The sequence below is a fragment of the Phanerochaete carnosa genome, assembly GCF_000300595.1.
Source record: "Phanerochaete carnosa HHB-10118-sp unplaced genomic scaffold PHACAscaffold_5, whole genome shotgun sequence".
NCBI lineage: Eukaryota > Fungi > Basidiomycota > Agaricomycetes > Polyporales > Phanerochaetaceae > Phanerochaete > Phanerochaete carnosa.
In genome coordinates this window covers 3,410,032-3,424,593 of record NW_006767632.1, presented here as the reverse complement: position 1 = coordinate 3,424,593, position 14,562 = coordinate 3,410,032, and the positions used below count along the sequence as shown (strand labels likewise).

The 14,562-nt window shown below is 54.1% G+C and overlaps 4 protein-coding genes across 4 annotated transcripts; 3 read left to right on the top strand and 1 right to left on the bottom strand.

Annotated features, from left to right (window-relative positions):
* The first annotated feature begins 18 nt into the window (after nucleotides 1-18).
* Nucleotides 19-3,803, top strand: PHACADRAFT_257103 (uncharacterized protein). The gene is made up of 22 exons (XM_007396294.1): nucleotides 19-311; nucleotides 361-471; nucleotides 524-619; nucleotides 684-743; nucleotides 799-1,042; nucleotides 1,091-1,312; nucleotides 1,368-1,493; nucleotides 1,549-1,705; nucleotides 1,749-1,753; nucleotides 1,817-1,888; nucleotides 1,935-2,129; nucleotides 2,185-2,246; nucleotides 2,298-2,377; nucleotides 2,427-2,584; nucleotides 2,645-2,768; nucleotides 2,820-2,880; nucleotides 2,939-2,968; nucleotides 3,030-3,142; nucleotides 3,195-3,252; nucleotides 3,307-3,386; nucleotides 3,443-3,450; nucleotides 3,503-3,803. The coding sequence occupies exons 1-22, from the start codon at nucleotides 226-228 to the stop codon at nucleotides 3,653-3,655; spliced, it is 2,301 nt and encodes a 766-aa protein (XP_007396356.1). The 5' UTR covers nucleotides 19-225; the 3' UTR covers nucleotides 3,656-3,803.
* An 824-nt stretch (nucleotides 3,804-4,627) lies between these two features.
* PHACADRAFT_209552 (uncharacterized protein) lies at nucleotides 4,628-6,565 on the bottom strand. Its single transcript, XM_007396293.1, has 12 exons — nucleotides 6,303-6,565; nucleotides 6,225-6,250; nucleotides 6,162-6,174; nucleotides 6,080-6,104; nucleotides 5,992-6,013; nucleotides 5,901-5,939; nucleotides 5,650-5,842; nucleotides 5,515-5,596; nucleotides 5,407-5,458; nucleotides 5,279-5,356; nucleotides 5,144-5,220; nucleotides 4,628-5,085 (listed from the first exon to the last, which is right to left on the bottom strand). The coding sequence occupies exons 1-12, from the start codon at nucleotides 6,473-6,475 to the stop codon at nucleotides 4,933-4,935; spliced, it is 933 nt and encodes a 310-aa protein (XP_007396355.1). The 5' UTR covers nucleotides 6,476-6,565; the 3' UTR covers nucleotides 4,628-4,932.
* A 330-nt stretch (nucleotides 6,566-6,895) lies between these two features.
* Nucleotides 6,896-10,194, top strand: PHACADRAFT_257099 (uncharacterized protein). The gene is made up of 11 exons (XM_007396292.1): nucleotides 6,896-6,947; nucleotides 6,997-7,097; nucleotides 7,150-7,476; nucleotides 7,528-7,640; nucleotides 7,694-8,210; nucleotides 8,261-8,568; nucleotides 8,618-8,873; nucleotides 8,928-9,407; nucleotides 9,610-9,867; nucleotides 9,938-10,015; nucleotides 10,068-10,194. The coding sequence occupies exons 1-11, from the start codon at nucleotides 6,920-6,922 to the stop codon at nucleotides 10,107-10,109; spliced, it is 2,508 nt and encodes an 835-aa protein (XP_007396354.1). The 5' UTR covers nucleotides 6,896-6,919; the 3' UTR covers nucleotides 10,110-10,194.
* Nucleotides 10,195-10,540: 346 nt separating this feature from the next.
* PHACADRAFT_257098 (uncharacterized protein) lies at nucleotides 10,541-14,206 on the top strand. The gene is made up of 4 exons (XM_007396291.1): nucleotides 10,541-10,561; nucleotides 10,618-10,710; nucleotides 10,769-12,635; nucleotides 12,697-14,206. The coding sequence occupies exons 3-4, from the start codon at nucleotides 10,769-10,771 to the stop codon at nucleotides 14,019-14,021; spliced, it is 3,192 nt and encodes a 1,063-aa protein (XP_007396353.1). The 5' UTR covers nucleotides 10,541-10,561; nucleotides 10,618-10,710; the 3' UTR covers nucleotides 14,022-14,206.
* Nucleotides 14,207-14,562: the final 356 nt, after the last annotated feature.

The following is a 14,562-nucleotide window of genomic DNA, read 5'->3' as shown; positions in this document are numbered from 1 at the left end:
AACGTCAGACAGCGTGATGGAACGACCGTGGACAAAGAATTGAAGGCCGGTCAACGGTATACCGACATCATTGATGCAATGCATGTGCAGAACGCGCAGTATTTTGTCAAACGCGCCTCTTACGATGGCGTGAAGAACTTGTATTCTCCAGTCCAGATCCAGGGAGTTTCGCAGGTCGGATTAAGTTTGCCTTCGTAGACAGATTATCTGAATTAGACATGCCTCATGACGCTTCTTTCGCAGTTCCGCGTGGTTATCGAAGAGCGTGCCTTTCAAGTCACTCTTAGCCAAGTCGGCGTGATAGATATCAAGTAAGTCAAGGCCAGATGCTTGAAGCTGCCTGCTGATAGTTTATTCCAGTCTCTTCCGCGTCTTGACATCAGCTCAAGGTGCAAGTGCAAGTCTGGGGACAGGCCCTCAAGCAGTCGCGGTGAACTTATTGCAGGTCCTTGTGTCGCAGGCACCGCATATGTGAGCTGCAGCTTACGATATTTGAAGATATAAATGCGCTGACTATGCCCAGGACCCACAAGTTTTCTCCTCATGCCAAATCATTTTACCTCAACTCTTTTTCGAGGCCCCTTCCTGGGGGCTTGGTGGCACTTTCTGGCTTTTTCCAGTATGTTCTTCGTACGTTTTTGGTATGATTGTGTGCAAAAGAGAGCTCATCAATAGCGTCGCAGGAGCGTGCGCCCCGTTCTCAACCAATTTATCGTTAATGTAGATACGACAACCGCAGCCTTGTGAGCCGACAACGTGCTAATTGGTACATGACTTCTTATCAATCGCCTTGTGCAGCTATCCAGCTGTTTCTCTGCAGGATCTGGCCATGCAGTTCATCAACACCCGCACGCCGCGCGACCTTCACATGAGATGCCAAGATTCTCGAGAGCTTGAGAGGCTGCGGCGATTCCTCTTCAAAGTCGCAGTTAGGATCGATATGCCAGGAAAGAGAAGAGACGCAAAGCGGTATATCACGAAGCTTGTCCCACGAGCGGGATACTTCACTTTTGAAAAGGGGGGTACCATGATTACGGTCAAAGTAAGCGATGCGATCGTCCTACGCCAACGCATGCTCACCTTCCCCCAGGATCACTATGCTGAGGCGTACAATCTTGCGCTGAAGGACCCTGAGCTATTTGGCGTACAGTTCGGGGGCGATGCTGTCTTCCCTGCTGAACTGTGCATCGTAGTGCCGGGGCAGCGATACAAGAGGAAACTGGACCCTGAACAGACGAGGAAATTCTTGGAGGCATCGGTGAGGAAACCGGGGCTGCGGCTAGAAGAGATCACGACCGCGGTCAAAGGCTCGGTACTCCATTTTCGTTACAACATGCGTGGCATGGTCTTGACCGGGAGATTGCCAGGTGCTCGAATACCGCAGGTCACCATATATGCTGGACGCGGGTGTAACTGTGGACCCGACGCCTCTTGAGATCCAAGCACGCGAGCTTCCGCCTGTTCCAGTGGCATACGGGAACAACCTTACTGAGGCCTGTCGTTTTCTGTGGTGAATTAGCCTCGAAATCTAATACGTAACCGTTGCAGACGCCGAATGGTGGTGCGTGGAATGTTATGAGGAAGAAGTTTATCAATCCGGCCACTATAAAAGCTTGGGGTGTGGTCAGCTTCGACCATGGACGGAACGCGATACAAGAAGTACCACAGTTTGTTTCAAAATTATTTGCCAACATGCAGAATCTAGGTACGTGGTCAACTATCTTTCTGTATCCTTTTTCATATTCAGAAAATCGCAGGAATGGGTGTGTGGTCTTATCTGTATTGGCCATATGTGACCGTTTATTAACTTTGAGAAGTATTCACGTGTCCCCCGCCGGGCCATCCCGATTTTGTACTGGATCAAGGCAACCAAGCGGACGTCCAGGGGGTGCGCACACCGCTTTATATGCGTCCTCTGACTGATTCCTCCTCAGAGCTTGGATAGGGCCGGTATGAAAGCGGTAGCACGCCTTCCGAAATTGCAAGGCGTAGACAAGAACGGACGACCTTCTCAAGAAATGCAGAAGCCGGATTTCATGTTGGTGATCCTTCCTGAGCACGCCCCCGAATTACGCAAAGCTACGAAGTGGTGGGGCGATGTGCTAAGGGGCATTCCGACACAGTGTGTGGTGCGTACTCTCCTCTATTGTCGCTAGACCGCAATAAATCATTATTTGACCTCAGCGCCACGGTAAATACAACAACCAGAAAAGGCAGGACCAGTATTGCAACAATGTTGCTCTCAAGTGCGTCGACAATTCTCGGCTCGCTAATTTTTGCTCATCAGATCCGACCAGGATTAACACCAAGACCCGCGGCGTGAACTTTGTGCCAGTTAGCCTGATGAAGAATCAACTCCCGGACACCATGGTCGTTGGTACGTGACAAGCTTTCGGCGAGCATTCATTGCTCATCTCGCGCATCAGGCTGCGACGTCAGCCACCCCGGTCCTGGAGTGCGCAATCGCCCATCTATCGCGAGCGTTGTGTCGTCGTGGCACCATACGCAAAGCCAATACGCAGTCTTCCTCGACTGCCTGGCGCCGCGCCAAGAGATCATTGAGTCGCTCGCACCTATGATGGTGGTAAGGCTTTCCCGCGACACGCGTTGCGGACCCCGCGCTCACTAGTGTGCATGTTTTCAGGAAGCTGTCAAGTTCTATGCTGGCAGGGTGGGTGCGCTGCCGAAGACCATCCTCCTGTATCGCGACGGCGTCTCGGAAGGGGAGTATGCCCAAGTTGAAGAAGGAGAGATCAGGGAACTGAGAAGTATGGCTTACCGTAGCTGTGTTGTCCTCTGCTTATCCGTGTTCCTTGCAGAGGCGTTGGCGAACACATTCAACACGAACTTCCGACTGGTGTTCATCGTGGTCGGCAAGAGGTCAGCGGCTCGACATGTGCAGCGGTAGGGAGCATAGTTGTGCTTACGACCTTGGCAGACACCACGTGCGGTTCTTCCCGAAAGACGCGTAAGAACTTCTCCCCACAATAAATCTATTATCTCAGTACACTTATGACGTTCTTGTACAGGAGCCAGGGTGATCATCTCGGGAACTGCCGGCCTGGCCTCGTGGTCGACAAGGACATTGTGCACTCATCTCTCCCTGACTTCTACCTCCAGTCGCACGGCGGCCTCATCGGGAGTACGCTCGCGCCTTACTAATTTCTGCGCTCATGCTAATGTATAAATCGCAGCCTCCCGTCCTAGTCACTACGTCGTTCTGCAGAATGACGCCCAATGGTCGGCGGACCAGTAAATGCACCGCACTTTCGTTTGGTATTTTCAGTGACTGATAGCATTGTGTAGGCTTCAGAGCATTTCGTACGAGCTGTGTCACGTCTACGCCGCTGCTACGCGCTCTGTGTCCATCCCTGCGCCTGTGTACTGTGAGTCTCTTCACTATGCATCCCCAGCACGCACTCACCCTATGCTTGTCCACCAGACGCAGATGTAAGCTCTCTCCGTCTTTGCCTATTGTTTAAATACTTACTGCTGTATTCAGCGCGCATGCACTCGCGCCGCATTTCAGTTTGCGCAGGACGCAGGTGTGCCCGACTATGAGTCCTCAACGAACGATGACGACTCCTTCGACATCGAGGCCTGGCGCAGGGCGTTGAAGCAGTCAAGCATCCCGCACAGAATGTACTTCGTGTAGCTGCCACGTCCTGCGGCCTTCCTGCCTTGCCTTACTATTCGCCCCATTGTGCTTCTATGTCGTGTCTGCCTCTGTTCTGCCTCGAGACCGACTTTCAGAATGTGTGTGTACGAATATGAACCAACGATGTAGCTTTAGTTGGATGTTATCCTTTTGAATGGACGAAATATACTGGTTTACTTTGTGGACTTCTAGATAGGTGTGGATTGCGTGCAGAATACCGAATCGACTGAACGCAAGGGTCCCGGACACCGTCGGCGCTTAAGGGTCCGCGAGCTCAACGAGCGTCTTTGGGTTCGCTGCGGGCACCGCGCTGTGCGTGGCCTCTGTGGCCTCGGAACGTCTCGAAGAGAGGTGGCGATGAATGGGGCCATGGATAAGATGACGATGACGACGACGACTACCATAGCCTCGCATTGGTATGTACCTATGTAGACTTAAATCTATTATATTTCTGCTCTACTGTACTTTGCTTCGTGGTGTCGCGTCGGTACTAGTGTCGTGGGCTCCCTGCGAGGTCGAGTATCGGGCGTTGGCGCAGTAGCCTGGTGAGCCTCCTAACCTCTTGACTGGCTCTGACACACACAATGGCTGACATCTGTTCAAGCCGCCCCTGTCGTGAGGGGCACACAGAAGTTTTGGCCGGCTGCTTACGCTACTCGTATGCATCCTTGTTATGTAGTACAAAATCAAGTTAATCAGCTGTGGCTCGTCATGCAAGTCACCTCCCCTCATCCCGTGTATTTGTACACCATGAATGCTGCTGCCACCATACCCTGGGAAACGACATGGTATCGGAAAGCTGTGCTAAGGACAACGGCAGGTGTACATACCGGCGACGAGCCACGACGAATGGCGGGCTACCAAACCAGTGATACGGTGGCCCGCGCCTCCGCCGGATTCTGGCGTCTAAAGGTCCGCGGTCAGTCGATCTATCGCTCTCATTGCGTGTGATCAGCCTATGGACCAGTCGCAAATGTCGATTTTTTATTGTATTTTATTTTAAATTGGACTACATGTTCGCAACGTGTTGCCCGTGGGCGAGAATGTCCCCCACCACCAGAGAATCCGCTACAGACCTTGCGTCAGCATAGCCGAAATGCAAGGAGGTACGAAATGAACATATACAGGCGGATTTAGGTGGTATTACAGGGTCATTGTATACAACTACACGCGAAAGCCATACATGGGCAAGAAGTCCGTCAGTCCGACGTCAATCAGGTCTGCTCTAGGCTCAACAAAAACACATGTCATATGCCCAGCTTCAGGGCAGTATATCAAATAACAAGGGCCAAGCACCCACTCAGCAACAGGCTGACGAGGACACCGGCGGGGTAGGTGCAATCGGGCGACAAGCTGAGTGCGGCGTTGGAAGCGCCGGGTACAGGGAGGAAATGCTTAGAATCCGAGGCCTGTTGGGCGGCAGATTCCTTGAAGAAGTTTCGAGATCATGAACAGAAGTCTGCGGAAGGGGTGAGCGAAGCGTACCTTGAAAGCGGCGATGCCGACGAGGATGCCTGCCGCGAAAAAGACAGCAGCTATCAGGAGCCAGATGACACCCCACACTAGATGTGATTGTTGTAGTTAATACGGCCAAAGACTAGATGTACACGGTTGGCGAACCTTGAGACGGACAGCAGCCGCATATCTTGGCGAAGGACGAAGCGTCCGAACCGTTCACTTTACGAGCAATGGTGTCATCTATAAGCAGAAGTTAGATACCTGGCGGTCGATGTAAGAATAGCCGATACCTATGACGTCCCAGAGTACATAAAGGCACGACATGACGCCAATAAATAGCACCTTTCAGTACGATGAGCGCTAGGACGGGACCTCAGGCCTCAACCTCAGAAACTTACGAAATAGCGTAAGGCCACGCCACCCGCGACAAACCAAAACAGGACAATCAAGCCGGTCATGCCCAGAATGAGAAGCCAAGTTCTACATTTGTATCAATGGGATTGACGGCTCGTAGCGCGTCAAATGTGACGCACAGTATCTCGCGCCTTGCCCACCACAGAGTGAACAGGAAGAACCCCGCAAGCACCAGGCACGCGATCTTGCTCGCATTAGTGTCGAATCCGCAGGCGATGAGCGCAGCACCGATGAAGCTTGACCCAAGGTAGCCCGCAGGCAAGGTAAGCCACGGTATGCCGCCGGACATCCGAGTTGCACCACCTTCGTCCGCTGCAACGCTCAAAAGGTCAGCACCTTGCGCGGGATGCGACAATCACAGCAGGCTTACGGTCCAGTTCGATAGAATGAATGGTTGCGCATGTGAGGACTACGCTGCAATGCTCAGAGATCTGCTGATGATCATAATGTGCACAACTGACTGCCCATGATAGCGTGGCTCATCTGTGTTCGACGGCGGCTCAGTACAAGGTTTACGCGCGTACGTCGTCATGTGAAGTTTGTTCTTACCTCGTGGAAGCCGACGGTGAGCAATCTGGTCATGTGCGCATAAGCTATGACGTCTCGTAGACCATGGATAGTAATGGCTCACTTGAAAGGATACACTGCCTGCCGTTCAGATGTGCTCCCAGCGAAGCCAGGACAAGCCACTCACAGATCATAGTTAGGTATGGTACGTGCCTACGCGCAGTCTAATCAGTCCTACTGAGCGACGCAGAGCGTACCAACCCACCATAAAATGGCTATGGCTACAATATAGCATGCTGCTACGATAAGCGTAATTCTCTGGGTCGCATTAGGTGTGAGGGTCGACTGCGCGTCTCGTGCGAAGAGATAGACCGGGTGGCTCAAGAACGAGCGGTCTGCTTCCAAGCCTGCCTGCGACGAAAAGTTGAGATGAGGCATTCAGGTCGTCAAAGCTCGTAAGGGAAGAGAGAAAAAGTAAGGCAGATGGTGGTGGTTCGAGGCCAAGAGATTGCCAATGTACGGTTCGCCTGCGCAGAGGCGACCGAACGTGGAAAATCATCAGCTTTTTTGACACCTTACTCGCATGTGCCCTTTCTGCCGCTCAGGCTGTGTACGCAGATATATTATGGGAGGCGAATTTTTGAATTGTTGCATACAGCTATGCAACTGACGAGCACAAGATGATGGTCCGCTCGGGAAAGCAAGTCCAGGGCGCGGATGGAGGAGATATGGCGGGCGCTACAACTCCGGAATCACCGGGGTCGAGATTACTATTTCGGGTGCGCCGGCCGGCACAAGCCGGAAAGAAAGCGTCACCTCGAGCTCACCGCCTGAGCCATCGACCAACACCATCCCCACGTCGTCCTTCACTGTTTTGACAACATGGGGGACGAATATCCAGGTCTTTTTCGTACGTTCAATCTTTCCAGCCGTACAGACCACCACTGACCATCCACTAGGCTCGGAGACGATGAGCTTGGTGCAGATGATCATTCCAACTGAAGTCGCACACGATACCATTGCAGAGCTGGGAGAGCTTGGTGACGTTCAGTTCAAAGATGTGTGTACACTGTCATAGTGCGATGGATACGACTACTCATTATGCTTCACAGTTGAACCCTAATGTCAACCCGTTCCAACGCTCTTATGTTGGCGAAATTCGCCGCATTGATGAGATGTCTCGTCGTGTCCGTTTCTTCACAACGCAAATCCAGAAAGAGAAGCAGACAATTCCTATTCGACCTCTCTATGACTGCTTGCCCCTCACCACTGTTGGACCTCGTGCTGCGCAGACCATTGACGAACTTGATACGAAGCTGACCGAACACGAGTCGAGGCTCGTCCAGATGAATGACTCGTACCAGCAACTTTGCGAGCGCACGAAGGAGCTTGTTGAGGCTCGCCACGTCTTGCGCGAAACCGCTGTCTTTTTCGATGCGGTACGTGACTGTGTGGAGGCTTTTCGGCTCCTGTGCTAACTGCGCGCTCAGGCTGCGCAGGCTCAGCCTGAGATTCGCAGCTCTTTCGACGATAGTTCTGCACCGCTACTGCAGCACGATGACCGCGAAGCTCAGTACTCGGGCAACGTCCAGTTCGACCTTGAGTATGTTCACCAGTCTGGGCCGGGGCCACGTTCGCACTAACCGTATACGCTAGGTTCGTCGCAGGTACCATTGAGCGTTCTCGGCTGCCCACCTTCGAACGCGTCCTCTGGCGTGTTCTTCGTGGTAACCTTTACATGAACCATACCGACATCCAGGAGCCGTTCGTCGATCCTGCCACTGGTGCTGAGACGCGTAAGAATGTCTTCATTATCTTCGCGCACGGTGACGTTTTGCTCGCGAAGATTCGTAAAGTCGCAGAGTCTATGGGTGCGACTATTTACCCCATTGACTCCAACGCTGACAAGCGAGCGGATGCTCTGCGCGAGGTGACCCAACGTCTCGAAGACCTTCAAGTCGTACTCTATAACACTGGCAATAATCGTCGCATGGAGCTGGTCACCGTTGGTGAGAGCTTGGCGAGCTGGCAGGACGTCGTCAGGAAGGAGAAGATGATCTACGAGACGCTGAATCTGCTCAACTACGATGTTCGTCGCAAGACGCTCATCGCTGAGGGCTGGTGCCCTACCCGCGATATCGCGATGATACAGGTTGCTCTGCGTCATGCTACGGTAAATATCGCACCTTTTGTGCTCCGCTGCGATACCGATTGTTTTTGCAGGAGGAGTCTGGTACAAACGTCCCGCCGATTTTGCATGAGCTGAAGACGAACAAGAAGCCGCCCACCTTCCAACGCACGAACAAATTCACTGAGGCCTTCCAGACTATCATGGACAGCTACGGTATTGCCACTTACCAAGAAGTCAACCCTGGTCTCTTTGCCGTCATCACCTTCCCCTTCTTGTTCGCCGTCATGTTCGGTGATATTGGTCACGGCACCATCATCTTCCTCGCTGCTGTCTGGATGATCTTGAGGGAGAAGCAGTGGGCAAAAGCAGACCTTGGAGAGATTATCGGTACCTTCTTCTAGTAAGTGTTGCGATCATTGAACGTCGATTATAGCTAACCGTGAGTGTAGTGGTCGTTATATCATCCTGCTCATGGGCGCGTTCTCTATCTACACTGGTTTCATATACAACGATATTTTCTCCAAGACGCTTCACCTGTTCCACTCTGGCTGGGACTTCTCTGAGAACTCTGGAAACCGAGCCGCTGTGCCTAATGGTCATGTTTATCCCTTCGGTCTGGACCCTGGCTGGCACGGTGCGGAGAACGCACTCATTTTCACCAACTCGTACAAGATGAAGATGTCCATTGTTCTCGGTGTCATCCACGTATGTTCACTTCAAGTGTCTGTACTGCAGCCACTCATCGATTTTCCCTCGTAGATGACTTTCGCACTGTGCTTGCAAGTGCCGAATCACATTCGTTTCAACCGTATCTCGGATATCTACACGAACTTCATTCCTCAGATGCTCTTCCTGCAGTCCATTTTTGGCTACCTGGTCTTGTGCATCCTGTACAAGTGGAGCGTGGATTGGGAGCAGTCGCCCACGGCGCCGCCATCCCTGCTCAACATGTTGATCGGGATGTTCCTGTCGCCTGGGTCCGTAGAACCTGACTCACAGCTCTACCGCGGTCAAGGTCCCATTCAGACGATTCTGCTTCTCATTGCGTTGGTCTGCGTTCCCTGGCTTCTCGTGGCGAAGCCGTATCTACAATACCAAGAGATGAAGAAGATCAAGGGCCAAGGATATATCGGGCTAGGAGGGGAAGATACGATCGGCGAGCATGCGACAGACGAGCAGCTCGAGGGCGAAGAAGAAGGTAACGGCAGGGCTGCAACAGAAGATGCGCAGGAGGATGAGGTGCGTTTTGTGTCTATCATGGATGGTTATCAGGTTTCCACTTTGGGAGGGCTATGCGAATGATGCGCATAGATGCTCGCTGCACTGTCCCATATGTGGATGCATCGGCGACTCAGTACGGCCCTGGCGCCGTTCTCTTGCTCTCCTCGTTTTCTTCCTCGTGTTCAGCGTGCGTTTTTGCTTACAGTGATTTGACGATTAGGAACATCACGATTTCAGCGAGGTTGTGATCCACCAGGTGATCCATACCATCGAGTTCTGCCTCGGATGCATCTCGCACACCGCGTCTTACCTCCGACTATGGGCGCTATCGCTCGCACATGCCCAACTTTCCGAGGTTTTGTGGGACATGACTCTCGCATCTGTCCTCGGCGTCGGAGGTATTATTGGAATTGTCGGGCTGGCAGCAGTCGGCGTGATGTGGTTCGTCCTCACGGTCTTCATCCTGTGTATCATGGAGGTACGTCCACAGCCGATTGAATTGGGGTCTTGATCTATATCACGGAGGTCTGACATCGGATCGGTTGCAGGGTCTCTCTGCCTTCTTGCACGCGCTTCGTCTCCATTGGGTGGAAGCGAACAGCAAGCACTACCAGGCGGGCGGATATGTACGTACAGTTTTGCAACACGTCTTGGCCGTGCTGACCGATCACCCCGTAGCAATTCCAACCGCTCAGCTTCGCAGATGTGAGCGAGGATTAATGACTGCAACATCGATGCGCCTGGTAATTTCAGCGATGTGTAAGCGAGTAGCATGTTCAATATACTGCCGATGGTGCACGGCAACAAGAGAGAGCGAGGCCCTTGACGGGCGTGTGCATTTCCGAGCCGTTCGTAAGTTCAGCCGGCGTCCCTTTAGGACAAAGATGAAGCCGGGGCTATGCGCGGTGCCCCACACACGGTGCACAGCCCGGCTGCGAATACCCCGCACGAGGCAGCGCCTTTCCGAGGATGTGCGAAGTTTGGGCGAGCGGAATCGGGAAATGGCATGGAGCAGCACCGGATTCCCCGTTAGACGCCTGAAAGCCATGTGGCTTGATCATCTTTTTTGCTTTTTTTTTCTCTTTGCTATAAAGGTTAGGACGGTCTCGCTCTGTCTGCCATCCCACCTCTTTCCCCTTCCCTCTTTTTCTCTCTTTCTAGACACCTTAGAGGTGAGTAGCGGCCTCCCCGTCTCGCTGCGGCAGTACAGAACTAACTGTCTCTACAGCCTTGTGCCTATAGAACTAGAGGAACTAGAGGAACTAGACTTTTCCATATACCTCCTCCTTTCACGAACCTAGACACTATACCATCTTTTAACGTACGTGCAGCCTGCTTCTGCACTCAAAGAGCCGTCTCCTAACTGTCTCCGCTCACAGATGCCGGCTGTTACTGCTACCCCCTCTGCTGCTACCACTCCTGCTTCCCTCAAGGCCGCTGTTGCGCCTGTTGCGCCTGCTCAGGGCCAGTTTGATATTACTGGCCTCTTTGTTGCCGACAAGGCTGCCCGTTCGGCCGCAGCTGCCCAGCTTGCCGCGCTCGCTGAAAAGGAAGGTCCCGCTGCACTTCAATCCGTCGGCTTCACCGATGCCGTCGTGAAGGCTCTGAACGACAAGAAGTCCCCCGCTGCCCGCGAAGGTGCCGCTAATGCGGTCGCTGCCTTCGCGCAGTCGCCTGCTGTCCGAGCCTTTGAGCCTCTCTTCGTCGACAGCGGCATCTACGCTGCTCTCCTCGAGGCCTTCGCCGATAAGATGCCCGCTGTCAGGACGGCGGCCATCGAGGCTGTGCGTCTGTACGTCGCCGCCATGAACCCCTGGGCTACCCGCCTTGTCCTACCTGTTCTCCTCCACGAGATTAAGACCGCCGGCAAGTGGCAAATCAAGACCGGCTCGCTCGCCATCCTTGACCAGCTCATCGCCAGTGCTCCCACTCAGGTTGCGCGCGCGACCCCTGACATTGTCCCCATCCTCTCCGAGGCGATTTGGGACACCAAGGCTGATGTCAAGAAGGCGGCTCGCGCTACCCTCGAGAAGACGACTGCGCTTGTGTCCAACAAGGATATTGAGCGTTTTATCCCGGCCCTCATCGACGCCCTTGTCAACCCCGTCGAGAAGGTCGTCCCCACCATTGGTCTCCTGTCAGCTACCACTTTCGTCTCTGAGGTCGACTCCCCGACCCTGTCGCTCATGGTCCCGCTTCTCGCGCGTGGTCTTACCGAGAAGCTGACCGCTACCAAGCGTAAGGTCGCTGTCATTGTCGATAACATGTCCAAGCTCGTCGATTCCGAGGTTACCGTCCGCCCCTTCGTTCCCAAGCTGCTTCCCGGCCTCATCAAGGTCGAGTCGACCATTGGTGATCCCGAGGCCCGCGGTGTTGTCGGCCGTGCTATTGCTACCCTCCGCCAGGTTGGCAACGTCCCCACTGGCGACGGCACCGACCTCCCCCCGCTCAAGCTTGCGGACGAGAAGCAGCTCGCGCAATCGCTCATTGCCATCTACAAGAAGCTTGGTGCCAACCCCGTTCCCTCTGCCGGTAACGCCGAGACCATCTATGCCTCCAACCTCGCGATGAACCTCGTCAATGCCAAAGAGTTCGACACCAACCAGTGGCAGGGTCTCGTCCCTTACCTCGCTTTCCTTACCGCGACCCCTGAGCCCGTCACTGTTGCCAACGAGTGGGTCGTCAAGTCCGCTACCATCGGCGAAGATGCCGACGAGGCTCTCGAGGACGAGGAGGAGGGCGAGGACCTTTGCGACTGCCAGTTCTCACTCGCTTACGGTGCTAAGATCCTGCTCAACACCGCTACCCTCCGTCTCAAGCGCGGCAACCGCTACGGTCTCTGCGGTCGCAACGGTACCGGCAAGTCGACGCTCATGCGTGCCATCACCAACGGTCAGGTCGAAGGCTTCCCCTCGCCCGACGAGGTCCGCACATTCTACGTCGAGCACGACATCGACGGCTCTGAGGCTGACACCTCCGTCCTCGAGTTCATTGTCTCCGACAAGCGTGTTCAGGCCTCCAAGGAAGAGATCGTCGAGGCGCTCGCGTCCGTCGGTTTCTCTGACGATCGTCAGGCGCAGCCCATCGGCTCGCTCTCCGGTGGTTGGAAGATGAAGCTTGCGCTCGCCCGCGCGATGCTCTTCAAGGCTGACATTCTGCTGCTCGATGAGCCGACTAACCACTTGGACGTCGTCAACGTCGCTTGGCTCGAGAGCTACCTCACGAGCTTGACCACTTGCACTTCCAGTACGTTGGCAACCACTTTTCTTCATTGCATACCGAGTTGATACTAACGCCTTATCTACAGTCATCGTCTCGCACGACTCCGGTTTCTTGAACAATGTCATCACCGATGTCCTCCACCTCAACCGCTTCAAGCTTAAGCGCTACCGCGGGAACCTCGAGGCCTTCATGAAGGCCGTTCCTGAGGCTCGCTCATACTACACGCTCGAGGCATCCGAGGACTATCAGTTCAAGCTCCCCGACCCCCCTCTGCTCGAGGGTGTCAAGACCAAGGAGAAGTCGCTGCTCAAGATGCGCAGTGTCGGCTTCAAGTATCCGACGCAGACCCAGCAGCAGCTCTACGACGTCACTCTCCAGGTGTCGCTCTCCTCTCGTGTCGCTGTCCTCGGTCCCAATGGTTCCGGCAAGTCGACCCTCGTCAAGCTGCTCATCGGTGACACCGAGCCAAACTGCGGCGGTGAGATCTGGAAGCACCCTAACCTGGTCATCGGCTACGTCGCCCAGCACGCGTTCCACCACATCGATCAGCACCTCGACAAGACTCCTCTCGAGTACATGCTCTGGCGTTACCAGACCGGCGAGGATCTTGAGGAGATGATGAAGGGTTCGCGTCAGATCTCCGAGGAGGAGCAGAAGAAGATGAAGGAGGGTTCCACCGTCGTCGTTGAGGGTCAGAAACGCCTTATTGACGAGATCCTGACTCGCAAGAAGCTCAAGCAGTCGTACGAGTACGAGATCTCTTTCAAGGGCCTCTCATCATCCGAGAACATTTGGATGCCCCGTGACGAGCTCATCAAGCGTGGCTTCGAGAAGAAGGTCCTAGAGGTCGACACCCGCGAGGCCCAGCGCCTCGGCCTCCTCCGCCCTCTCGTTCGTCGCGAGATTGAGAAACACTTCGCCGACTTCGGTCTCGACCCGGAGTTCGTCTCGCACAACACCATGCGCGGTCTTTCCGGTGGTCAGAAGGTCAAGGTCGTCCTCGGCGCCGCGACTTGGCGCCGGCCGCACGTCATGTGTCTCGACGAGCCGACGAACTACCTCGACCGCGAGTCGCTCGCGGCGCTCATCAAGGCCCTCAAGGAGTTCGAGGGCGGTGTACTCATCATCACGCACAACCGCGACTTCTCCGAGTCCATCTGCAAGGAGGTCTGGGCGATGCGCGACGGCCGCCTTGAGGCGTCCGGCCACAACTGGGTCGAGGGCCAGGGCTCTGGCCCGCGCATCGACAAGAAGGCCGGCGAGGACGACGACCAGTACGACGCGATGGGTAACAAAGTCGATGTCAACAAGAAGAAGAAGCTCACCTCCGCCGAGGCCCGCAAGGCGAAGAAGGACCGTATGGCACGTCGTAAGCGTGGCGAGGAGGTCTACAGCGACGAAGAGCTCTAAGCGAAAACCAAAAAGTAAAATCATGTGTAGTGTTTTGCGTCCCCTTCCGTCTGTTGTTGTTAATCTGGATCGTCGTCGCACACATCTGTTGTTTATTGTTCAAGGACGTTCTCGGTCAATATCTGTATGATTTCTTGTACTCCATATCTCTCTAGAGCAGCAATAATGATTGTCATGAAATCGTGTTTCCTTTGTGAACGCAATGGGTCGGCGAGCGTAATCGTAACGGTGTTCAGCCGCATTTTGTCATACGCCGTCTGAGCCGCGAGTCTTCAAGACTTTTGTGCTATTGTTTTTCTCTGTCTGCGAACCATCTCAACTCTGACGGGAGATATAAAGGGGCTAGTCTGCGCCGAGTGGACCTGAGTGAACCGTCCCAGATCCGCGGTGTCCACAGATCTACATGGTGTCGGTAAGTCAGAGCGGGCCAAGACGTAGCTGATGTTCACAAAACTAGACCCAATAACTACAGCTACTGTCTTGTTACCTCGGTAAACAAATGTTACTTACCCCGCTTTAATGATCCACGTGTAACATTTAA